Source organism: Thunnus thynnus, chromosome 8, assembly GCF_963924715.1.
Source record: "Thunnus thynnus chromosome 8, fThuThy2.1, whole genome shotgun sequence".
Classification (NCBI taxonomy): Eukaryota; Metazoa; Chordata; class Actinopteri; order Scombriformes; family Scombridae; genus Thunnus; species Thunnus thynnus.
The window spans coordinates 34,009,106-34,035,443 of record NC_089524.1 but is presented as its reverse complement, the minus strand read 5'-3'; the positions used below and the strand labels follow the sequence as shown (position 1 = coordinate 34,035,443).

At 39.6% G+C, this 26,338-nt stretch overlaps 1 protein-coding gene across 2 annotated transcripts; it reads right to left on the bottom strand.

Annotated features, from left to right (window-relative positions):
• Positions 1-1,093: 1,093 nt before the first annotated feature.
• kdm4aa (lysine (K)-specific demethylase 4A, genome duplicate a) lies at positions 1,094-25,946 on the bottom strand. 2 transcript variants are annotated; one of them, XM_067598012.1, is made up of 22 exons: positions 25,837-25,946; positions 24,237-24,401; positions 23,960-24,135; positions 23,720-23,834; positions 23,331-23,524; positions 21,539-21,588; positions 21,094-21,197; positions 20,170-20,307; positions 19,294-19,526; positions 18,919-19,082; positions 14,926-15,326; positions 13,721-13,820; positions 13,289-13,473; positions 12,039-12,243; positions 10,557-10,633; positions 8,629-8,684; positions 8,351-8,459; positions 7,440-7,628; positions 7,129-7,299; positions 6,428-6,547; positions 5,130-5,222; positions 1,094-4,981 (listed from the first exon to the last, which is right to left on the bottom strand). In XM_067598012.1, exons 2-22 carry the CDS (start codon positions 24,372-24,374, stop codon positions 4,841-4,843), a joined length of 3,159 nt encoding a protein of 1,052 aa, XP_067454113.1. In that variant the 5' UTR covers positions 24,375-24,401; positions 25,837-25,946; the 3' UTR covers positions 1,094-4,840. The 2 variants fall into 2 exon arrangements, with proteins under 2 accessions (XP_067454113.1, XP_067454114.1); XM_067598013.1 differs by having other exon boundaries at positions 13,721-13,817.
• Between the last annotated feature and the right edge of the window lie 392 nt (positions 25,947-26,338).

The window sequence follows — 26,338 nt, the reverse complement described above, 5'->3', positions numbered from 1 at the left end:
TTTGTGTCAAACAGAGGCTTCTGATGTCTAAACTATAAGTCTGACCACTTTCAAACCTGTATCAATGGATTCGCCACAAAATTTCCTACTAACACATGATTTTTAATGTAAGATTTGGCCAAAATAATGGGATTTATGAGATTTCACAAGAGGTGTACCCTAAAATCCTCCTCTCCAACTGCTCCTGGTGATGTCACTCCCTCAGTGCTGTGAAACATTCTGCAATACACACTCATTATAAAATCACAGGAGGAGCAAGACAAGACTTTAAAACTCACACTCTAATATCTCAAAAACAGTAAAAGATAGAAAAAGCATGTAAATACAAGATTTGTAGGTCAAAGTCTCGTGACTCATTTAAAGTTCAAATGAAGTCTGTATCTAAAACTATGTGGAAACAGTAAATGTTAAGAAAGGTGTGGGTTCACTCACACTCTCCATTCAAGTGTATGAGTATTTTTCTGTGTCCAGCTGCAGTTACTTATTGTCTCTACACACCTGACAGTACACATTTCAATCAAACTTTGACCAGGTCATGTAGGTTAAAAGTCTTTACTTTTCTAAAAATAGGGTCTGAAGACCCATGACAGAAGCCCTTCGATTGCACCACAGCCCAAAATGCACGGAGGTGCGATTACAGAGGTTTCTGTGGTTAATTTGCAACAGTCTGCTGCTGGTTGCACAAAACTTAACCAGTAGATATGGCTTGTGTAATTGTAACATAACTGAGGGGAAAATGGAAACTCAGGACAGTATACTTAATTACCATATCTAACTGCAGAATGTATGTTTATTACTGTTTATTAATGACTTATTATCATTTATAACTGCATACATAATGGTTTATTTAAAAGTAGGAAACGTGAGATTTTACTTCACTATTAATGATACAACTGGCAAGAGAGATTTTTCATAACCTGGTTTAGTGGCTGGTTATGGTTTAGTAGTTCACTTTGTAATTTATTTATGACTTCTGAACCCTTTATTAGATACTTTATTAATCCCAAAGGGAAATTAAAAGGCTGCTTTATTAGAAAGTGGTACCAATTAATATAAGTAAGAAGTGAGTACATGTGGAATGAAGACAGACAAATAAAGCTGAAGCAAATTTCTTTACTGAAACAAACAAATGAATTTTACAAAATGCTTGAATGATAATCTGGAAGTTGAGTTATTTCTCTTCAGGAGGAGACAACAAGAACGGACAGCTCATCTCCTGTGTCAACAGGTAACATCTTAAAATAGACTACATGACATTTACACTTCACAGGTTTCTGTGAAAATACACATAGAACATGTTTTACAAAACAATGCAATAAAATAGAATAGAAAATCCCCCCTCCCCATGTACAACTCTTGATACTTTCTGAATGATAGAAATCCATTCTCCACTGGACTGATGAAAGCATGGTCTCAGAACTGGTAACAACTAACTATAGAACTAGCGTTCCTCTGTCTGCAGTCTCACACTACAACAAGAACAAGTTCACAGGCAAATGATGGACATTGAAGGCCACCTTGTCCTAGTAACAAGTGCAATGTGATCAATGAGCTTGGCCAAGAGGGAGGGGCGCACAATCCATAAGACATCTTAGAAATGTACATTTAACATTCTAAAACAGATTTTTAACAAATTAGCAATGGCAGCACCCAACTATTCAAATGTCCTTGCAAACTGGACTTAAATAAAAGTGCAATGCACAACTTTCAGTAGAAGAGTGAGGAAACAACTGAGTAGACAAAGGGCATTAAAAATCTGAATGGATTCTTTAAAATTCATCTCTATACTGTAGAAAAAATAGAACATACATCATCCACCTCAACCTCTGCAGCATTACTGCAGACTGTAGAGGTGACTTTCTCAAAGCATCTTAATAAATAGGCTGGTAAAAACAAGTCAACATGTAAAAGCTATATTCACTTCTACTAAATTAAATGGAAAGGAATGCAGTTCATGTTATTGTTAAACAGGAAGCATATTCAGTGGATTAAATGGTATTACTCCCACTTAAAGACATACTTCATCCATATATGGTCATCTTTGTAAAGTTTGTAATATCCATGTAGCGTGGAATACTGGGTGAAAAAGTTTATATTCGCATTCCTTCTCAGAAAACGGACAATCTAATGTAACTGTTGACACAGAAGTTGTAAGGAGATTCTTTCAATCAACAGCAGGACAATAAAAGAATCAAAACATATTATGTAAAAACTTTGAAATGACTCATGGCAAGCTGCTGTATTCCACTGTGTCCCCCAAACACTAGACTAGAATATCAGTGGATGCAGATACACTGCATATTATCAGATGGATATCTGTGATGTATATAGCATAACACTGATATACTGGTATTAGTGTACATGCCAGCCAATAAGAAATATCAAAGATATGTTTGAGGTCATTTAGAACATTACAGTCTGTCCAGCAAAGAGCTCTGACAAGAAGATGTTACACTGTAAAACGTCAGTGTCGGCTCAATACATATCTTGGTCAAACTTTTGAAATAACAGATTTATGCATTATAGAATAATCTCAACTCAAAGGCCACTTGCTAGATTCCACAGAGCTTCAAACTGATGTTGAAAGCCCAGAAAAAGTCATTTTTTTCTGACACCACTGATCCTAAGGTCAAGAATGAATTTCCAAGCTCAACCAATTCTTATCAAGTACAAAAAAGCTGTAAGTCAATATCTGGTCAGATTTGTAATCTTGTTTACTTATTGTGTGTTTTATGTTATTAATACTGTAGCACTTTGAGTTTCACTATGAATGAAAAGCAACCAAAAAGCAAACTTTAGACTGAAATTGAAGCAAAGAGCTTGGAACACCTGCTTGAGTTTAACATTGGAGGACTTTTGCTTCTTTTGATAAATGAAAAAATGGTTTTATAGGAAACAAACAAAAAGAAAATGATAACCTAATAAGATAAATTCATATCATCTTTCAAGGCTTGGGGTGGTCTGTTTCAGTATTGGTAACAAAACTCAGGTATTGTACCTGCGCTAGTATTGAAGAATGCCAAACAATACCCAACTCTACTCAAACATGTATTTTCATGTATTTCTGCCACCTGGGCCAGAACACTCAACATTTGTGTTGCTGCTTTTTTTACTGTTGTTAAAAAAGAACCTACTGTCAAGAAAAGGCTGTCATTTCCGTTTTTGTGAAGGATTGCCAGTACAAACATTCTGTGTGTCATTCCAGGCTATCAGAGTCAAGTAGCTGACCAACACAAACATTCTGGGTGAAGTATTCCTTTAATTAAAGGATAATACCAGTGCAATTTAGTTTTCTGTTTTATGCCTATTAAAGAAGAATCTAAAGATTGTAGCAGAACGCGTGCTAAGAAAAATATGTGTGTCATTTAGTTTTGTGAGGACAATGGGAGTTTTAAGCATGTAAATAAAGCTGCTGAGTGGAAATGTCAGTGGTGAGGTTATCCAAGAGTTCTGCTACCTGAACCTTTCAGGCCCTTTTGGTTCCAGCTGTTGTTGATGTGTAAAGCTTCAGGCTCGGGTCAGGTTTGGTAATTTTCAAATGTGATTTATGATGAAATTTCTCTCTTACTTTTCCAATTGCATGCATCCATGTGTTGCAAATAGATAGATGGGAAGAGGGAGCGAGACAGCGTGTAGCTAATTTAGTCAGACGAGCTAACAGTCAGTAATTTAGGACAAAAAGTGAAATATAGTTTCAGGTTTTGGATCAGGTTTGGGTCTCACATTTGGCAGTACCAGTCAGCAATGCTGGATCACCAACTGGGCAAAGCTGTCAATGGCTCTGGGGCCCCAGTGACCCCCAAAACCCCAGGCTCACTGTTATCACTATGTTCATTTGATTACTCGCAAATTTGTCAGGGAATTTGCACCACTCAGTTACATCACAGGGTTGAGGTATATTCTTCTTATTCTTCTTCTATGTGCCAAGAGGGGCACCAAGAGTGTTTCCCCCCTAACTGGTTAATCTGACTGTTGTGGCAAGTTGGTTCAGTCGGGTCTTTAAGATGCAAGTACAGACCAGGATTGGCTTCAGTTTTCATCTAGTGCAGAACTCTAGTTTAGCCTCTTCAGAGTAGCCTGGCTGGTATACGGGGTAACAGTTTTGGTAAATATAGAACTTTATATTGTTAAATTAATAATTTGGGCAAACTTTGGGGTTGGAGATAAAAGGGACAAATGGAATGAAGACAATAAGATTAATTTAAGGAAATTAATTCAGTTATTTGAGAGCTCAATTTGAATTCACAAATCACCTCAAATATAAGAATACATATTAATCAAAAGGTTTCTCTTTGATAGCTGCGGGCTTTGTATCATAGGCACTAACGGCAACATGAAAATTAATAAAATGATGCTGATATTATCCTTTAAATCGAGGTAAACACTAGAGTGGCAGAGTTCATTGAAATGTTTAGTAAAGAGCTGTTCATTTAACATTACTGTAGATAATAGTTTTACACCTGCTTTCTTTCATAGGTGCCCTACAGTCAAAACGTGACTTTATTGTACAAATGCCATTTTTATATTGCTTCCTACTGTTATGTACTGCCAGGGCTGCACGTCAGCCTACTGCACTGTGGTGTGGAATCCTATGCAAAACTAAAATGAAAATACTGCTGTTTCCTTGATCGCAGTCAAACTAAGCAAACAGAATTCTATTTGACTTATCAAAGATGGATGAATGAGACATAAAAAATGAAAAACAGTCCAAAGCAGGTCCTGAAGGAAGTCATCTGGAGCTACACTCTCTCAGTGGCTAGCTGCTAAGTTAAGGTACAGTGAGCACAGTTCCAGTCTGTCAGTGCTGGTGGTGTGTGGGTGAGCAGACAGGGAGTGAGGGCTACTCCATGATGGCTCTGTAAATCACAGGCTCTATGTAGTCCCCCCTGTAACGCGAGTTGATCACTCTCTGTCTCTTTGACTCCTGGATGATCTCCTTCTCTTCAAAGATCCCATCAAATCTCATGTCTGACGCTTTAGACTGCAGAGACAAGCACAAGACTTCATGACAACATTGTCTTTTCTAAAGTCTCTCATGGCTTTCACACATTTAAGTTTGTCTTCAACTGAACACATGGCTTAAGAAATGAGAGGGATAAAGAATCCATGCAGCTGTTGGTTGCACTCACCAGTCTGGATTTGACTCTCTTTGGGAGTTCCTCATCCAGAGTGTAGACATCATCTCTCTTGGCTGTTAGCTGCGAACCATCCTCAAATTCCACCTGCAGTCACAGATGGATTAAGAGTGAGCAGCTGTATTACTCATTAAAAGATTCTGCAGGAGAGCACATTCCAAAGACTGCAGGTTGGAATGTCTGGAGCCACATTCTCAAAACATTGTAAAGCTGAAAGTAGCTCCTAACTAGCTGAGTCAGGAGTCCTGTAGTCCTGTAGGACTCCTGCGTTTTTGGTCTAAGACTAATTCACTAAACATTTTATGGGACATGTGGTTTCAAACCCTTTTAGCCACAGCACCCCTTGAAATGAAATGTTTTATCATGGCACCCCAAGCCACCCAACCCCCAATATCACTGAAGTTATAATAGGGGTTAGGTTATAAGCTTATTGGTTCTAACAATTTCATAATATAATATAATATAATATAATATATTTAAGCTATATTTTATCAATATGAAGTGAAATAATATGGACTCATTCTCAATCACTCAGAATAAGAACCAACAGGTGCTGTTGCACATTTACAGATAACTTTGCTAAAAACAATGAATACAATTAAAAATGTTTATATGTTAAATGTATTTCTTTCATTTTCTTCAATTAAAATAAGCTTATATTTAAAATGTACGAGGGAAAAAAAATTTTAAAAATTGTTGCCGGCATTTTAATGGGACATGTGAGCTGTTGTTGACCGCAGGTCTGACTGACAGATGTCTCTTGTCTTGTTTTCATGTTTACCAGCGATCAGAGAGCCACATAATACAAATATGAATTTCTGAACATGTGACACCACAGTGTATATACATATGCACGGACAATGATACATATCCGTCTTCCACAAGCAGCCAAAACCTGTTGGTTAAGCCGTTAGCAGAGTAGTTTTGTCGGTCGTCTTTGTGTTGAGATCTGAGATGTTTTTTGTCTTGAATCACTGCTCTGACACTCACTTTGTTTCTGACTGCTGACCGCTTACAAAACCACTGAGCCAGAAAGCCTTTTTCCCATAAGAGAATGGATCTGTACAATATTTTTTCATTTTTGCCATCTTAAAGGTTCAGTTTTAGTGTAGTTCAAAAAACAAAAGCAATTCTTTTGGGAATGGACAAATGCAAAACAAAATATTCCCAGACAGATGGATAATTAATAAATGAAAGCTACTGACTGAGTGAAGTCAGCTTTCCCAATATAAATTAGTCTACTGTTCTATTAATCCTTAAATCAAAGCTGGCACAACAAACACAAGTCTTACCAGGTACATTTGGATGACATGAGCTGCCACAAACTTGGCCCCATACACCAGGCCATCTGTCCATCGCACCTGAACCACTTCACCCTGAGGTGGAGGTCCGAGCTGGGCGCAGTCCCGATTCTAACAGAGAACACACAGATTGTACATTTCTGAGCAAACTGACTGAAGGCATTCATTTATACATCCTGGCATGTGTAGAACTTCTACATATTATGGATTAAAACATTTTGAAGGGCACATTGAAAACCTTTTCTCCTCTCATGCCAAGTCAAATATGAATATATATGATAACACTTCTTGTTATCGTTATGTTTGAGACACCCAACTTAATTTTCAACATATAACTTAATAATATCCTCAGTGGTGATTATCTGTACATGTCAAATTAAAGACAACAAAGTGGATGTTTTGATAAAATATGAACTGTTTAGTTTATGGTACATGGCTGGAATAGATGGTCAAATCAAATATACAGCATCCAGACATGGCTGATATTATCTGTCTGTCGCCACAAAATCAGCCAGTACTGTACAGTTCAACAACAGCAATGTGAATATAAATGAACAATTTCTGTCATAATAAATTAAAAGGACATGATAAGAGGGTTAATGTACTTTAAAAGGAAAATTTCAGATTTTTTTTTACTTGTTTTCATATTTTTTTTTTAAATGACAAGTTTGTGATAAATTTGTGAAACCTACCACAATGTCTTCGGGGAAAAGATTGTCGCTGAAAGAGCCATCATCAAAGTTGACTTCATAGAAGGTCTCTTTGGACAGTTGCACCACGTCACACTGGTAGTAGCGGCCGTTCTTGTGCTTGCAGATCACCTTCTGTCCCACAGTCAGCTCATGCATGGCTGCTTTATTACGCTGTCGGAGGAGATATAGGTGACATCATGTCTATGACTTCATGATGTTGACTGGAAACTGACTTTTGAGAACTTTTAATATATAACAGTACTGTGCAGTGCATCTCTAGTTCACATGAAGTCCTTAACGAAAAGCCTTACCTCAATCTGAGTGGGGCCTTTGTGTCGACAGCAGGTGACATGCACCACAAAGGGCCATTCGTCTGGCTGCATGAGGACTCCAGCAGCCTGGGCACAGGTGGGGTGGTAGGCAGTGGGACAGCGGCCGTGAGAGCATTGAACGCAGCAGCCCGACGCCTTCTTCATCCTCTTCTTACAGTAGTAACATTTCTGTTGGGGTTCAAAACAGCAGCCAGGGTGAAGCAAAGCTCACAAGGTACAGATGGAGCCTTTACATGTCAATGAAAACATCCTATTAGACAACTGGCCCATCACCATCACTATGCAGAGGGTTTTCATGCAGGCTGCAGCACTATTATACTACTATCTGACTGTAAACATTGATATGTTAAGTTAATACAAATGGACTGACCAAGAGTCCAAAATCCTAAACCCTATTTACTATCAAAGAAGACAAGGAAAACCAGAAAATATTCACATCTGAGCTGCTGGAACCAGAGTGTTTTGCGTTTTTGCTTTAATGATTAATTGATTATTAAAATTGTTGCAGATCAGTTTTCTGTTGGGTCAACACACTGGCAGAAACCCTGGGATGATATTGAGCATTTTGCTCAATGACAAGTCTGTTGGATGACTGAGTGCTTTTAGAAGCAGATTTTAGGTTTCAAACTGGCTGCTGTGCCAACTTGTTAGAGCTCATTTCCAAGCTGGACAACCCTGCTGACTGTATAGCCTGACTCTGAGAACAGTATACAGTACAATGTGTGCTTTGTCTGATGCCAACAGTATTTTATATCCCGACAGTAGTTTATCCTAAAATGTGGCTCTTTGCTGCAGTGTGTGTGTGAGTGCCTCAAGGTTAGATGTGATGCAATCATAACTAGCAGCCACCACATGTGCTCATTAGCTAATTCATAAAAGTGTGAACTCACCAGTTTAAATCTCTGCAAAGGGATTCCACTTAAATCCACAGGACTTCTTTCAGTGATGCTGACAAAGCGAGCCTCTAGCACAGCCACCGCACACAGCACATGTACCCACCTGCAACACACAAATAACACTGCATTGATCCTGAAAAACACAACTTTAAAGCCTCTTGATTTTAAAAACTAAATGTTATCAAGTTCAAGGATAACGTATCTTTATCAAAGGGCACATGTTCTAAACTAGCTAAATGTTCTTTTCAGAGGACTCAGGAAAAAAAACCTACTTGTTGTTGTTGGCTTTCTGCAAGGCTCCACCCCTCAGCGAACACAAACAGCAGTTCTGCAAGAGAACATGTCATCAATTAACTGTCCAGACAAACATCCTTCAGAACTGGGGAGAAGAGATGAGGTTATCCAGGTTTCTCTCATGTCCAACACATAACCAGGACACGTGTAAATGCACACGTTGTAGCTTGTTAACTTCATCTGCATCGATGTTCAAAGCAGTGGCTACAACCACAGTATCTGAAACCTGTAAAGAGGCAGTGTTTGATTTAAAAATACTAACAATTATTAATAATGTAACTTTGGTTTATAAACTCTTGAATGATTACTGAGCTATGCCCGTCTCCTGGATCAAACAGTTGTATATGTGATCTATGGCTGTTGTGCAACACAATATAACAGTACAGGAACAGTAGCATCTGTAATGTTTAACTCCAGCGGTTAATAAATCTGCAGTTGAGATGTCAATATGCCTCTATAATCCAATTTCATTCCTTATTATTTTTCATATTCAAATTCTATTTGAATTTTTAACCCTCAGATGTAGGCTATTATTGATATGTACACTGTGTACACAGGCTTATTCATTGCCAATGCCACTATCAGCATGTGGTTGTTATATGTTCTATCCATTAGAGGGCATTCCAACATTACCAATAAACAGCTGATAGCTTTCTTGCTAAGTCATAATTAAGCTTAGGCACAAAATGAATAACGTTAACTAAAATATAAATATTAAATAAGCTTTCATTGCACTGGATCATAGTAATTAAACTACACACTTAACTGAAATGTAAATAAATCCCTGTCAGTATGAGCTTATTTACATGAACATGTGACATGATATTTGGGTCAGGATGCACTGCAGCCAGAATGATCACATGACTAGGAGCTCTGTGTCCAAACTCCACACTGCATCACTCATCACTCAGGCTCAAGTCTGCTACTGTGGGCCTGCTTTTTCAAAACTTTTCCCTTTGTTGACCAAAATCCAACTTTCCACCCATCACTTCTTAAATAGTGAGTAGTGGTGATGTCCATGGGTGCATCGCTTTCTGCCATTTCTGATATTGTAACATTAGAGGTTAATGTTAGCACATTGAATGTGAGATTGTGATTCAGACTTGGAAAACTTTATACATATTCAAATAGTCATTGCAGAATTTGATTGGTGTTGATTTTTTTTTTACTATTCCATTTATATTCCATTCTCAAAATGTGTTCCAACAGCCCTAAACTGCAGTAACAGCAGACTACCAGATGCAGAGTTATCACTGGATGTCTGTTACCAGCAGCATCATGAGCAGCAGTAGCTGTTTCATTAACTTGTTGAGGATGTTGGTAATTCAGTCAACAACCCTGTTACAAAGCCAGCCTCTGTCATGGATGTGAGTCTGAGAAGAGGTTGAGTCCAGGTCAAACTGAAATGATCTCTCTTAAACTACTGAGCTTAGTTTTTACTCAGAATGGTGCAGTTAAATGAAGCACTTCAGTCACTGTTTGGTCATCTGACTCCATACTGGCAAATTGTACATGGAAGCCTCAGCATTCAAGCAGAGATATCTCAATGCCGAAGTGCTCACTGGAGCATCTCTCTGCACTGATTATCTGACTCATCATTCAAGACAAACCTTCAATGTAAAGAGGCACCACTACATCACGAGCACAAGCTCAAAATGTGAGCTGTAGTGTTGAAAGGGGCAGAAAAACAATGACTAACCTGTTATTAGTTAGTAGTTGTTCATGTAATTGATTTCATATATTATGGGATATTTGATTTGTAAAGGAGAGATGTAGATCAGTAACTGTATAAATACACATTAGAGTTGACAACCATGAATGATTTTTGCTACTTAACTGCCAAGAAGGCTCAAATTAAACATCAACACGCCATGCTGGGGAAATCAACCGTGGTGTGTTCACTGACCTCCGTCATGGCGTTGGCCTTGCAGCGTGCACATTTCCACTCCTTGCTCACACTGGCTGGATCTACACCATAACAGCCTGGAACATACAAACAAAAACACAGTCTGTGTCCCACATGCACACTACACACTCATTCTAAGCAGCTGTTCACAGTGGAAAGGTGACGAAGCGTATGCAGACTACAATGCCCTTGATTTTTAAGTGTGCTGTTGATAGGCACTATTCTCCCTTAATGTTTAGTAATAGTGATGAAAGTAACAGTGGTTAATGGTGAAACAGCTCTAGAACATAAAAATAATGATTGAATTTCATGTGGTTGTATGCCAAACCTCTGTCATCAAATATTACTGTCTAATTCTAAAGAACAGTTCTGTGCTAATGACATGAGAAAATGAAAGGATTGAAAATAGAGACAATTAGAGCAGTATGAGGCTGGCTGGAGACTACACACATACAGGCTGTGTTACATACTGGATTTTCAACCAGTATTCTCAGTTCAAGCTAACACTGCTTGGTAAGAGGAAGCAGTGGTGGAAAGTAACTAAGTGCATTTATTCAAGTACTGTACTTCAGTACAATTTTGAGGTATTTGTACTTTACTTGATGTGATGCTACTTTGTACTTGCACTCCACTACATTTCAGAGGGAAATATGGTACTTTCTACTCCACTACATTTATTTGACAGCTTTAGTTACTTTTCAGATGAAGATTTGACACAATGGATAATATAACAAGCTTTTAAAATACAACACATTGTTAAAGATGAAACCAGTGGTTTCCAACCTTTTTGGCTTTTGACGTCTTACAAAAAGCAGTGTGTAGTCGGGGTCACATTTCACATGTCTATGAGTTGTTAACAGCTCCACCAAATAGTGATTTTTCCCTCTAAACTTCTCACATGCTTTCATTTCAATAAATGTTCAAATGATCCAATATTTCAGCAAAAATCAAAGATTAGAGAAAAAGTCCAAAAACTGAAAACAGATTTGTGTTTCAGATCTTTGTTTTTTCTTCTTTCCTCTCCCATTAATCATCTCACCACCCCTCAGATTTATCTGCTGACCCTTTGGAGGGGCCCGACCCCTAGGTTGGGAACCACTGGACTAAACTAGCTAACTGTATATAAAGTAGTGTAAACTAGCTCCACCTCCAGCAGCTACAACAGTAACATGCTGCTCTAACACTGATGCTTCACTATTAATAATCTAATGATGTCATATATAATAATATATCAGTCAGAAGGACCAAACCACTACTTTTACTGCAATACTTTCACTACATCAAGCTCATAATACTTATGTACTTTTACTGAAGTAGGATTTTTCATGCAGGACTTTTACTTGTAATGTAGTATTTTTATATTGCTGTATTGGTACTGTTGTAAAGGATCTGAGTACTTCTTCCACCGTGGAGGACCAAACACATTGTGTGTTGTGTGAGCAAGATGTGTGTGTGTGTGTGTGTGTGTGTGTGTGTACTGACTGGTGTGGACCCGGACGCTGCACTGAGAGCAGGTGATGAGGAGGCTGGTTCCGTCTTCCTCCAGGTGAGGTGTGATAGGCTGCTCCTCACACTCTGAGTCCTCCTCTGTGGTGGTGGTGAAGCACATCTCTGGGATCAGAGGCTTGGTCCGCATCCGCCCGCCGGCTGCCATGACAGGACTGACTGCACTGTTTGCACATTCAGTCTGAGAACACACATATGAGGCTTACAACACTCTAGAGATGATCCATCAGAGACACAAACAAATGATATTCATTTAGGTTTAGGTTGACAATGTGATCATGCTCAAAGAATACTCACTGCTGGAAATACAACTCTATGGCACATGTGTCTAGATATCCTATTCTGAACCAGTTTACAAGACAGTTATGTCTATGAGACAGTTTGCTGCTCTCCAAGTTTTGAATTATAATTATTAATTGCTTGCACTCCACTCATCCAGGGAATATTCCTCCACAATCTCAGTTGCTACCTCTGGACATAGTGTCTGAGATACATAGATACAGATGCACTTAAATCCTTATTAGCCTGCTAGAAACATGATAATACAACTCTGTAATCATCATGCTGGATAAGATCCTAGATCTGAAGCACTGTAATTTAATCAGCCACTGTGGCAGTTACTGGAGGTGCACTTGATATACAAAAGTAACACAAGTGTGGGTATTGAGACAGATCCAATCTCAGCTCAAGGTCCACTTGCTTGCCCCGGAGCTTTTAATTGTATCACACAGTCCTGATCAGTAGATTGAGTTTTATGTTCACATTTAAGATATGTCACAGATGACAGGAAACAAGGAGGGAAGAATATCCTCATATTTCTGTTCATATTAAATCCAAGCGGCTCATTCAGATCAGCCAAAGCTGCTCAGTAATGCTGAAACAACATCCAATATAGCATCACAACTGTATAAAAGACCGTTCAGGGGACCAGGACAGATGGGATGAATATGATAAGCTATACTATGAATATGAAAGACACTTCAGTGTCTAAATACAGTAACTTGACATTGACAGTTAGCAGTAGATTGATCTGATTGTCAGGCCATGGACAATCTAAATGAGCTGTGCTGATGAACTCTTATTTTTGACATCCCTTAAACATATATTTAAATGTCCATAATATGTTTAACTTTACATTCTGTAATTCATAAATTTATGAGTAGGAGTATGTGTCTGTAGTACTGGGAGAATGACTGGTGGGTGGAGTGTGCTGTGGTGCTGTGTACCTGCTGGTATGTGTGGAACAGCATGCAGATGGAGCAGTATGGAGGTTTGGAGCCCATGCGCTGGTTGTACTCTCTCTCTTTCTTCATGTTTGGAGGTCTGCTCTGCCACAGGTGAGCCAGAGGTTTGGCCCAGCCCTCCCCTTCCAGACCACCCTCCTCTACTGGGGGGGCCTCCTCTGGGGCCTCTGAGACACAAAAAAAACACAAACGTTAGCACACAACTACAGATTAAATAAACACATAAATAGACCTTATTGTAAGCATTTTTAACACATCGTCAGCATATATATTTTTATATCTTTTTAGTGATCCACTTCCTTCACTGATTTAATTAACATATGTTACTCTTTGCCCTGGTTTCACTGATGGAAAACATTTTGCAGTCTGCTCCTGGAAATACAGCATTGAAAGACAAATGTTGATGTGGCAGACCTTCATCACTCATGCCGTCCTTTATGAGCGGGTGGTGGCCCGGCAGCTGTCCCAGATCACTCTCTAGCTCTCCATCTCCAGTCAGCTCTTCTGCCCCCTGCTGGACAGAAACACCTCCTGTCAGGCTGGACACCAGCTTATCAACAGACCATACTGGTGGTTCTGCATGGTTTAGCCCATTAATGACAAGTATTCTTCACATTACTGCCAACCATTATTAAGAGTAAACTTCCTTCCAGGCAGCAGCTCTGTTCAGTATTCTGTAAGTGAACTTGCAGCTGGTAGCTAATTCATTACAGTGTTTCTGCTGTGTCTCCAGGCATCCAGAACTCTTCCTGTTGTTGTGTTTAAGGATGTTTGAGTCATTTGAGTTGAGAGCTGCCAGTTGAGAGACACCAAACAAAAAATCTACTTTTATCTTTTTCACTGCAAGTGGTTGCTTATTTTTTGTGTCATGCATTTAACAGCTTATCAATGTAATGCTTCCAACTTATGACTGTTAGTTCTTGGACATCAAGGCCTGTTTTTGTCTTAGAATCTCTCCTAGGAGTCCTAGAAGTTCATCTAGGACTAAAATCAGTCCTATCTCACAGAGATATTGATGAAGCTTCCTACACTGAACTTCAAGGAGGAAGCATTACTCCTGGGAGAGAGTTGCTATTTATAACATCCTCAGCCACAAAGTAGAAATTATGATGTCATGTCTCTAAATACAGAAAAGAGCACTACTTCACTACTTTCATGTGTAGGCTTCATTGTACAGCTAAATATCAGACTATATGTGATTAATCTATCTAGATGATCAATTCCAAAATAATAAATACCTTAAATCTCATAATGACATTTACCAGTATGCCATTTGCATAGTAGGCTTAAGTAAACATTGCCAAGAACCTGCATCTCATACAATATATGTATATGAATTAAAATACTTAAAGTAGATTTTTTTCCCTTGATGCATTTGTCTGAGACACTTGATAAATCCTTGAATGCACCACCAAGCCAAAAACTACATACAGGCAGTGAATTGCTCACTGAGATGGATTCAAGTCTGTGCAGGTTGGTACTAGACCAACCACTGGACAGAAGGAATCAATCTAACAACATACATTTTAGAATAGAACAGAGTAGGGCAAAGTTTAGAAAATGTATAGTTGAGTTAGTTATTGTGCAAACAAGCGTGTGTAACATCTGTAACCACTTACTGCTTTGCTGACATGTCTGATGACTTTCTCTATCTCATTGTCACTGCCATCAGTCTTCTTCTCTTCTTTGGGTGGGGCTTCTCCCTCTCCGTAGTCTCCTTTGGCGTAGCTGTGGACATGCAGGACATCAGCAGGGCTCAGCGTCCTGTGAAACAGTTTGTGTGCTGGGCTGCAGCTGCTGCCCAGCTCGGGCTCCTCACTGCCGCCCACCTCCTCAGAGCACGGAGCTACCACCTGACTTTCAGCAGGCTCAGGAGGGCCTGCTGCTGACACGCCATTCTTCTCTTTTTTTGACGGGCTTCGTCTGTTTGATGTTTTCTTAGTGTTGGCTTTGGACTGAGATTTAGACTGCGGCTTGGCGTCCTTCTCCTTCTTAGGCTCTGGTTTGACTTTCACTGTGTCTGAAATAATAAGGCAGTAGTAAATGATTGTTTCAGCTACTCATATTTCACATCATTCAGAAATATTACTGTGATTGAAAGACATTTTTAGCTAAAAGGAAATAATTGTACGCAGTAATGATCCAAAGAAAAACATTTTTTCAATGGCGTTGTGGCAGTGCAACAACCAGCATAAGAAGCTCTCTGACAATTTGATATTTTCCTGAACCCAAAATTCTCTTTCCTCATTTAGTGTTGAGCCCAGAGCCCAGAGCCCACGTGGCAGGAGAGGCACAAACAGGTGGGAAGTTCATTCAAATAAGGCAGCACAGTGTGACATTCATTGCAGTGCAAATGCTGCTGTCACATCAGTTACAATGTGATCATTTATGACATGAGATACAGTAGAACCGATGACTGAAATAGTTCCTGTTATAGTTCTTCTTTCTTTCATTTATTGATATCATGCTTCATGGTGATTGGCTCAGCTATGACATCAGTAATGTGACTGGCTGAGAATGTACAGACACATCACTGGTTCTTGCATCCAAGACCTACCACCTTGTGCTTCTCATTGCACTTGCATGATTAAAATAAGGCACACGTGTTAATTTTCAGAGTAAATTACTCAGAAATGCCAGGAATTGGTCTACATGTGAGTGGTACTATACATGTTTTAGGACAGCTTTAATAAAAGAAACATCTGAAACAATTTGATGGTGTTCCAGGTATGTAAGAACCATGTTGATGGGACATTCTGGGCCTTAGTTAATATAGTATATATTCAGACAAGATGGCATCACAGATGGTAGCCATGATATTTTGCTACTGTGTTTTTGTTTATTTCTATTGTATATAGTGTTCTTAATAAGATCTTCTTTATAAGAGACAAACTCATAAACATTGGTCTTTGTATTCCTCACATCAAACTGGATTTTTCTTTTTCCCCAGGCTGTTTGAACATTCTTGTCACAGGTGGAGCCGCAGTCCTGGCCATGAGATGCACGAGGACCCAGGGAAAGTGCTCCGGAGCACTTGTGCGACTTCGCCAATATGGATCACACACACCTCTCCCGAGCATATTCCTCACAAATTTGCATTCCCTTTACAACAAAGTTGACGAACTGGAAGTGCTCTGCGAATCTGGGAAGGACTCTCGGCTGCTTTCTGTTTCACTGAGACCTGGTTGTGTGAGTCTGCCCCTGACAGCGCGCTGCAGCTGGATGGATTACAACTCCACAGAGCAGACCGCAACTCAGAGGCAACCAGGAAAACCAACAGAGGGGGAATATGTTTTTATCCACCATGGATGGGCCAACAATGTCATGATACTGTTAAAATACTGCTCTCCTGAATTAGAATCATCTTTCAAAAACTATAAAAATTTCACTCACTGAACAAATGAATGCAATGGAAAAAACTTTCCAGACTCCATGGTTATTGTTATAAGAGACTTTGACTACGCCAAATTCAACTGTGAGCCCCCTAAATGTGCTTAGGGAATGTGCTGACAAGCTAGCAGATGTTCTTCAACAGACATCTTTAACATCTCTCTGAGTCAAGCCATTATCCCCAGATGCTTAAAAATCACCACAATAATCCCAGTAGCAAAGAAATCACTTGTGGCCTGTTTTAACGATTACCGTCCCACTGCCCTGACCTCCATAGTGATGAAATACTTTGAACAGCTTATCAAGGCACACATCACACACAGCCTCCAAACATCACCGGATCCATTCCAATTTGCTTATCTCCCTAACCGATCTACGGAGGATGCAAGATCTTCCACACTGCACACAGTACTCAGTCACCTGAACAACAAAGACACCTACGCTAGAATGCTGTACGTTGATTTTAGTTCAGCGTTCAGTACTATTCTCCCACAGAGACTAGTGGAGAAACTTTCTCCGCTCTGCTTCAATACCTCCAAGTGTCGCTGGATTCTAGATTTCCTGACCGAGAGACCACAGTCAGTTCATGTTGGGGACAGAATCTCAGACTCCATCATGCTGAGCACTGGAACCCCCAAGGCTGTGTGCTCAGCCCATTACCGTTTACATTGCTGACACATGACTGTCAGGCCAGATTCAGGGGACAACAGATCATCAAACTTGCGGATGACACCACAGTGGTGGGGCTCATCAGCAGAAATGATGACACATTGTACAGGGAGGAGGTCAAACACCTTGTGGGCTGATGTATGGACAATAATCTAGTGCTCAATATCGACAAGACCATGGAGATGCTTGTCAACTTCAGAAAGTCACAGTCTAAGCACACACCCCTCAGCGTTGCACTCAGTGTTGCAACATTGAGTTCCTTGGAGTGCACACCTTGGACAGACTCACCTGGTCAATGTTAATCCATTATTTCCTGCGATGGGAGGGACAGACAAATTACCTGTGAAAACGGGGGTGTATTCAAAACAACTTTGAACTCGTCCAACCTAATGGAGACTGCTGGGTCTAACTGTACTCAACGTTTACTGAGCATTTACTGAATGTACTGAACATTTACTGAATCAGTGTTTCTCATATGATTATCACAAGAACGCCCATCAGGCCAAAAAAAAATTTTTTAATGCCAAAATTAACGCCAAATATCCATTCATTCAGAAATCAATAGCGTTTGGGAGTCTCTGTGCAGCGCTGTTAGGTACATGAGTCAACCTCTGTGTCGTTGCCTGGGAAACTATTGGTAGCGTAACTCCATTAAGGAATTGCGTAGTATGTTTGCGTAGCGAGTGAAAAAGAGCGAGCGGCAGAGAGGTGATGGTGAATGTGAGCGAAGCAGAGGAAAAGGTTAGTAGGAAGTTGTCAGTCTGGCAGTAGATGTACAGTACAGACTACAGTGTGTCAGTTAATAAATGCTAAAAAGTCACGTCTGTTGTTTCTGGATGTGCTGGAAAAGTGAGGGGGTTAGCTCCAAAGTTAGTTAGTTCACTGTGCACTCTGTCCCATTACATTTACACAACCATCATCGGTCTGATCCAGGATGAGGACAAGTCTTCGTACAGACAGGAAGTGGCGCGGCTAACATCCAAGAGCAGCCATAACAGCTGGGAGCTAAACACCCTCCAGACAGTGGAGTTGATAATAGACTTCAAGAGAACCCCACACCCCTCCCTCCAACCACCATCAACACCACCACAGTCACGCACCGAGGACATCAACATAAGCTGCATAACAAAGAAGGCCCAACAGAGGATGTTCTTCCTGAGGCAGCTGAAGAAGCTCAACCTACTGCAGTGTTGATCCAGTTCTACACCGCCATCATTGAGTCCATCGTCTCATCACCCATCACTGTCAGCAGGAAATACTGAGTTTGCATCAACAATAACCTAATGCAGCTCTAATACTGCTGAAAGTGATCAGTAAAATAAGGCTGATATCTGAAAGTATGGACAGACATGAAGAAGTGAAATTAAACTCTAAACCAGAGAGATTCAGTGAGAACCTACAAAAATAGTGAGAGCTGAACTTGAGCTCAGTGCATGACACAGCTGTTTTTTGGGGATGGTCTCACAGAAACACATGTGCATGATTACAACAGGGTGTATTGTACCTGTCTAAACAGCCAGTATGTGTTCCTACATATATGAACTGTGTGGTACCTTTATCTGGCTTCACAGGGACTTTAGTTGGAGACTCTGTGCGGGTCAACTTGGCCTTCTTTGGCTCCACCTCCTCTGTCTCCTTCATGGTCAGGTCAGGTTTGACATCTTCAGAGGCTTCAACAGATTGAAGCTGACGCTTTGTCCCAGTCTGAGGCTTTGGGCTGATGCATGGGGGACATTAGTGAAGACATGTCCAACAAGACTCAAAGGGAAACCAGACTAGTGACAGCAAAGCATCAATGCAGTGAGTGAGGGTGTTATTTAATTTGTTCTAATTTATGATTCAAATACCCATTTAACTGCTATGAAAATATCATATGTGAATTCTTTAAATTAAGCTTTCATCAAAGAAAATTGTATATAATTCTAGACCTTCTGTCCTCCTGGACAGGGGTTGGGGGCTCCTCCAATCCAGTTTCAGTGGGACTCTCTTTTGAAGGCTCGGTCTTGTCTTCTTTCAGAAGCCCAGCAGCCTCTGGTGTGGGCTTGGAGTGGTCGATAGGAGCGTTGTCCTTTCCTGCCTTCCACAGCTTGTAGCGGTCAGGCTGAAACTTGCGTACAAACACATCCATGGAGATCTTCACCATGTCCTGACGGCACGAACACTGAAAGGAAAACAGAGATGAACATTTTAGTCCTAGTTTGAACCAAACAGGACAGAGCAGTACAAAACAATGCTTGAGGAACCGTTGAATTCATTATTGGCTTGATAATATTCTCTAGAGTATTTCAGATATTCTGGCTTGTTAGCAGCAGGACAAAAGAATGGAAATGAAATGTTGGTTCTGAGCAAGACATCTTGATAACTTATGACCAAATTTCCTCTGTGTATTTCCCAAGAGGATAATCTCTAAGAATTTCTGTGGCCTCTGACCTTCCCTACAGAGCCACCATCAGATTGAAATTTGCACTTCAACACATGTAATGTCAAAATATCATTGGCCAGTTCATTCATGGTCTTCAGAGGATGAAGCCTTTCAAATCTATACGCTCAATAGGTTTTCCTCTTATGCCCCTCACAAGACTAGGTGAATCAAACCACAGGTATAATAGAGACTTAAGCATTGTTTTGGTAATTATTGCTCAGTACTTGCAAGCTAGGTGTGTTAACTTCACTAAATAATATCACATCATGAGCCACAATATCTAAGCCGTTTGAAATTTTGTTGCAAAGATGCATCTGGAGCTTTTCCAAGTGATCTCCATCAGCTTAATATTAATATACAGTTCAAGTGATGCTTTGTATACCAGTGTTGCCTGTTTGCCGTAATCAATCCACCGCTGGGTGGCAAAGTTGGTGGACTCAGCACAGTTGAAGCCATGGTTAAAACCAGCATGATAGCCAAATGGGAATGTCACGATGAACTGCCCAGCCTCCTGAGTGACCTGAATAATAAAACAACACATAGAATATTTGATTTAACAGTTTTATACTACAGTTACAGCAGATTCTCCATTAAAAGCCAGTTGACAAATGTACTCTAATAGTTCACATGGTGAATTCAGAATGATGTACATTTCTATAGCACTGACTTCATCAGTGCAAGTCATGTCATAGTCACCACTCTGCTGAGAACACTTTCTCTTTTTAACAGAAATACTAGTATCAAACTCTACTTCCAGTCGCTTCCACTTTCTTGTGTTTTTTTTTAATCTGCATTAAGCTTCTGTCAATAAACTCAACACTTCCTGCAGATTTTTCACATAAAATACCTACCAGGAATAGGAAGGATTGTTCCCTCTGAGCAACTCAAAGGATTTTAATACGTGTTTAATATGCACAGGAGAATTTCATAGACGACAGCTTAACACCAAATGAAAAGACTGGTGAAGAGACTAATTACTGAGTGAGAACAATATTTGTTTTAAAGAAGAGAAACCCATGGCTGCTGCTCTGAGTAGTGAGTATGACATAATTGATTGTACTGATGGAAAACAGGGAGGCTTCCTACTAAAATATGATCAAATATACTTAATAAAGGCCTGTTTCTAATATAAACCTGTTTCAAATAAAGGCCTGGGTTATATGCCTGGGCTGAAATGAATAAATCATCATCATTATCAATATGTAATCCTTCTAATGATTTTCCTGTTTGTTACAGCCTTTGTTGTCACATGTTTCTTATTTCTCCACAATGTCATGATGTCAACTTTTAGTGAATGAAAGGTCACCTTCTCAAACGGTATGCCGTATTTCTTCAGGATTGAGGGTGAAATCAAAGTCATCTTGTGGCGCAGGAAGGCTTCACAGCTCTGAGCATTCCCTGGAAAAAAACCTGGAAACACAGACATCCACATCAGTGCAGATAATCCTCTCTGGTTGTCTGTATTTACTAAGATATTTAGAGGTTAAACTAGTAAATGGGATGTGTTAACATTGTGATGGTCTCTGAGGTACTTTCCATGTAGTACAGAGCTTCACTGAGAGCAACTTGACTTCCTCTTTAAAACCACTGCGCATGACCCAAAGGTCAAAATTAGAGTGGCATGAATGGTCAATTTCATATACATTTCAGGACAAACATGGAAACATTTCCTGGTTAAAGAGATGAGTGCCTGTTGTAGACATGTAACATTAAAATCCATCTATGGAACTCTGTAAGAACCCATCACATACCCTTGGCAAGTCGTTCAAGTCTTTTCCCATGCTCAGGGGGGACGACATACCTGAGGAGCAAAAAAAGTGCAAATATATTAAATAAGATGACAGCTATGACAAAGGCAGCAGAGTGAGGATTGCATCCCAACACTATGAACACATAGTGCATTCCAACAATTTTAAAATGAACAATATCTGCGTATTTGTAGATTCTGGATTTTGAATGAGGGAGAAGCAGGAGATGTAATTTTAAAGATTTCATCGTGGTAATTATACTTTTTTTGTGGAAAAACCATATCAAACACGTTATTGTTCCAAGCTGAGTATTATTATATGTCTTAATACATGTCAAGAGGGGATCATTTGATGCTGCTTATACAGTCATTTGTTGTATTTGATAAGCACAGACTATACGACCACACAGCCTTAAAGTAACCAGAGAGGATGCAGTCTCCACAAAGAGTACACATCACATTCTTCAAAGCAATTTGACTAAATAAGTGTGCATTACAACCTGTGCACCCACTGAATGATGTGCAGATGTATTTTACAGTGAAGACAAAAGGATTTATTAACAAGAACTATTTTCAAACAGAGATCAATAGGTGAAATACGCTAGCACTGGTTTGAAAAACACAGAAACTAGAAGGTCCACTTTCCAGCGTTTCTTTTTTTTTTTTTTTTTTAAACCACATTTCAGTTGTTGTCATGGAGACAACTGACATGATTAGAAAAGCTAGAAAGTCAACCTGTTTTTTTATTCAACTACTATTCCAAAGCTTCAGAATGAACTTTCATGCAAATAAATGTTCTGTGCATCTGAGCACACCAGACTTTTTAACAGGTTTTTGTGTTTCTGTGAAACTAGAATGAAAGATGATTTACATGGCAGTATTTTGACTATTTGAATGATGCTATACATCATTGAGCAAATTTGCAATGTCGTGTTTCAGTTTTATTCTAGTCTAGTGGTTTACAGCCGAGGCAGGCCATCTTAGATATAAAGAGTGGTGGAAGAAGTATTCCTTTATTTCAGTAAAAGTAGAACAGAAATACTCCATTACAAACAATGAAAGCCCTGAATTCAAAATGTTACTTCAGTAAAAGTAGGGAAGTATTATCAGATATATCTACCTAAATTGTGATGTCTCATTGTGCAGAAGGGTCCCTTTCAGAATGTTACATCATTAATATTATCATTACTAATGCATTATCATGTACAGCAATGTGATGTATTGTAGTGTGTTGTAGCTGGTCATGGAGGAGCCAATTTTTACTATTTTCTACAATGTTATAAGCCGATTATAATTTTGTATGTAAAATCTTAATTTGCAAAGTAAACAGTAATTCCAGCTGCCAGTGTAGCTGTAGTGCAGTAAAAAGTAGTATATTACTCTAGGAAACATAGTGGAGTACAAGTACAAAGCAGCAAAAAATAATTGACTTAAGAGTTCCCACAGAGTGTGCAACTCTTTTTATGTGGAGTTTTAAAGTTGAGTCTTTTAACTAACTGGCTCAGGTAGCATTCCAGATTTCCCAGGGTGGGAGGATTAGCACGTCCATATCCACATGTTGTCATCATATCACAATGTCAGTGAATCACTGTTGGACCATGTGAGATGTTACTGATTAACACTTGGTCTGCATTTAAGGTCAGCCAGAATCACTGACTTTTTTCTTATGTTTGTACATTAAGGTCATTGGTAATAGAAATCTTAAAACATGATACTGCTAATGCAGTGCAGCAGTGACAGGTTGAAAAGCAGTGTGTGACACTGTGACATGTGTGAAGCTCTGTTAGTGACTGTACCAGGACTTCGGTTCTCCAAAGTGAAGGTAGTTGATGCTGTACAGATCCATGTCCTCAGTGTGCCATGCGAAGGCACTCTTCCACATCCCAAAGTAGAGGTATGGTGTGTTGACTCCTTTGATCTTAATCCCGCTCTCATTCTCCACAGTATCCAGAATGGTGTTGAGATGGCCAATGTTCCACTCAGTCACATCCTGTGAAGAAGGAATTTAACAGAGGTTAGAGGATGACACGGATGAAAAATTGCTACATGTGACACCTTTAACTGACCTGGAAAAGAAAGTACTAGAAATAGTTGGTGTGTGAGTATTATATTGAAAGGTTTGTTTTAACACAATGAATAGATGTAAGTTCCAGGTGGTGGCATTATCCAGTCTATTACCACTCACTGGATCATAGAGGGTTCCACTGACATCAGCTCCATAAAGGGGAGGGTTGAAGGTCAGGTTCTTCCAGAACTTCCTCTCCAGCTCCTCAAAATCCACATATCGGGGATTACAGAACCTGCCATGAGAAATGGTTTTGGGATATTCAGTGAAAACCATTTGAAGTCCTATGAAGGAGCTTGTTTAGTAATCACAGTGATGGTCTTATAGAAATCACTTATCAGTTTGACTATGTAAACTTACTTGTCCATGTTGGAGGTCTTGCGGAACTCATGGACGGTCATTGGCTTCTTCTGGATGTTGTACTGTGTGAAGAGGCCTGACTGGCCGGTCACCACCTGCTGAATGGGAGCGGGAATCACCAGGTCATCTATATCATCATATGTCCGCCTGGGTTTCCAGCCTTTAGGTGGAATAACCTGCAAGAGAAGAACAGAACAGAAACAGAGGGATGCTGAGATTTCTCAGGTTCTGTGTAGATTAATACACAGTTTCTCATAGATTATATAATACTACTTACTTTTGCCATTCCAGCTTTGTGTGCTCCTTGTGACTCCATATAGGCAATGTATCGGCTGAAGTCCTTGAACTCCTCTTTGGACGGGGTGAACGTCATTATCCTTGAGCCCACACTTTGGGCTGGCGTGTCTGTGGTCATCTTGGGACTGTTACTATGACCTCGACTCTGATTGGTAGAAAAACATGGAATTGACCATAAAAACATTGAGTTTACATACAGTATACGGCTGCAACTAACACAAACAATCTTTTCATTTTTTTGTCTATTAATTGATTATTGACCATTTAATCCAAAACCCAAAGTTATTTAGTTTACTATCATATATGACAATGAAAATCGTCAAATGGTCATATTTGAGGAGCTGGAACCATCATTTTGTTTGGCATTTTTGCTTGAAAAATTACTAAAATTTAATGGATTACCAAAGTAGTTGCTGATCAACTAATCAATTACTGTAGTAATAGTTGCTGCTCTCAATACATGTCTGACAGTAACATATCTGACTGTGTCTGATGCACTTTATAACAGTTTAAGCCTCTAACCCAATCTGCCCCCATTCTCTGTGCTTAGAAATAGTACTAAATATCATAGAAACTGCCTTAATGCTATTATTCTATTTGTGAAAACAGAAAAAGGGCAATTACTGCTTTTTCTCCATCAAGAATACATCTAACTCAAAACCCACAATATCTAGACTTAGCCAAACCTGTATGTGGTTAACATGTAGATTTTGGTCTGTTTAAAACTCCATTTCAAATTTGTGAAACCTTTATTCTATTTGTGAAAACAGAAAAACACAAGATGGTTAGCATAACTTTCCCCTTAGCTTTCGATTCAGACGCTAACTTCAACGTTGTGTCTCAAGCACAACTTCTCTACCTCAAAAAACTGAGGTCAGTATTTTTTTGCATCCATTCAAGTTCCCACCGTAGGCTACGGAGGTATAACATACTTGCTATAAATGCTATAAACTTATTTATCTCGTAAACCTCCAATGTGACTAACGCTATGTTAGTTATGTGATGTGCTTTATAAGGATCTTTTCGTGTGCAGTTAACCAACCGAGCTGATGCTCAACTTTGAGATAACAGTCAACATACTTCAAACTCCGGCTTTACGGACTTCACCAGCAAAACCCTTAAGACGTAGGGGTCCGCCCACTGGTAACTGTGAATGGATACTTTCCCAATTGATTCTGATTCTCAGTCTGTGATTGGATGAAAACCATGTCTGTTAAAAACCGTGGCCCACTGACAGCGCTGCTCCTCGGAAAAATATTGAGCTAGTCCACTAGCTAACATGCTAAGTGCAAGATAGCTTGTTCTGCAACTCACGTATTAAAAGTGTAGAGAACAAAAAAACAAACCACTGCCATATTATGACGTAAACAGCAAGTAACCTGCATTTACACACAATGCGAGTCGCAGTGTCAAACCGGAGAACTAACGTTACTGAGTGAAAGCAGAAGCGGACTGAGCTCTGACAGCTGCCCCGCTCTCTGCTAGCATTCTAGCAAACACGGCTTGTTGCTGACCGTCAGTTTCTTTACTTCTACTTTAATACAAACGATCTCATTCTAAAGTGTCTAACATTAACTTACACACGCTGAAATGTAGACGAGTTGTTTTTTCTCAGGTCACAGGTAGTAGAGTAGAAATACAGACATCATCAGTCCGGGTAGAAAAGACAGTCCTCCATTATTCCAGTGACGCATGCTCAGTCTGTGTTTGTTTACATGGAGCTGAGGGGGCGGGGTTTCCGTAGTCTCCCAGCCAATCACAACGCCCTCTTTTCCAGACCATGCTTCAGAGGTGTTTTAATTGCTGAGGGGTTTACTGATAATCGATGCTGGACCAGTGCATCCCAACGTGTCAGAGATCAAAAGGCACTCTTGGGGAGAAATTCTGATATGATATATTTCTGTATATAAAGTTCCATAGTCAAATTATATATGTACGTACAACGCTATATGATATTAATATATGCATAGTAATTTAAATCAGTATGCAGACCTGCAGTTGTTAAATCTGATTTTAATCAAGCTATTTTCCAAGTATAGACTGCATTAAAAAGATCAACCTTCTGATGATTCCTGTGTGGAA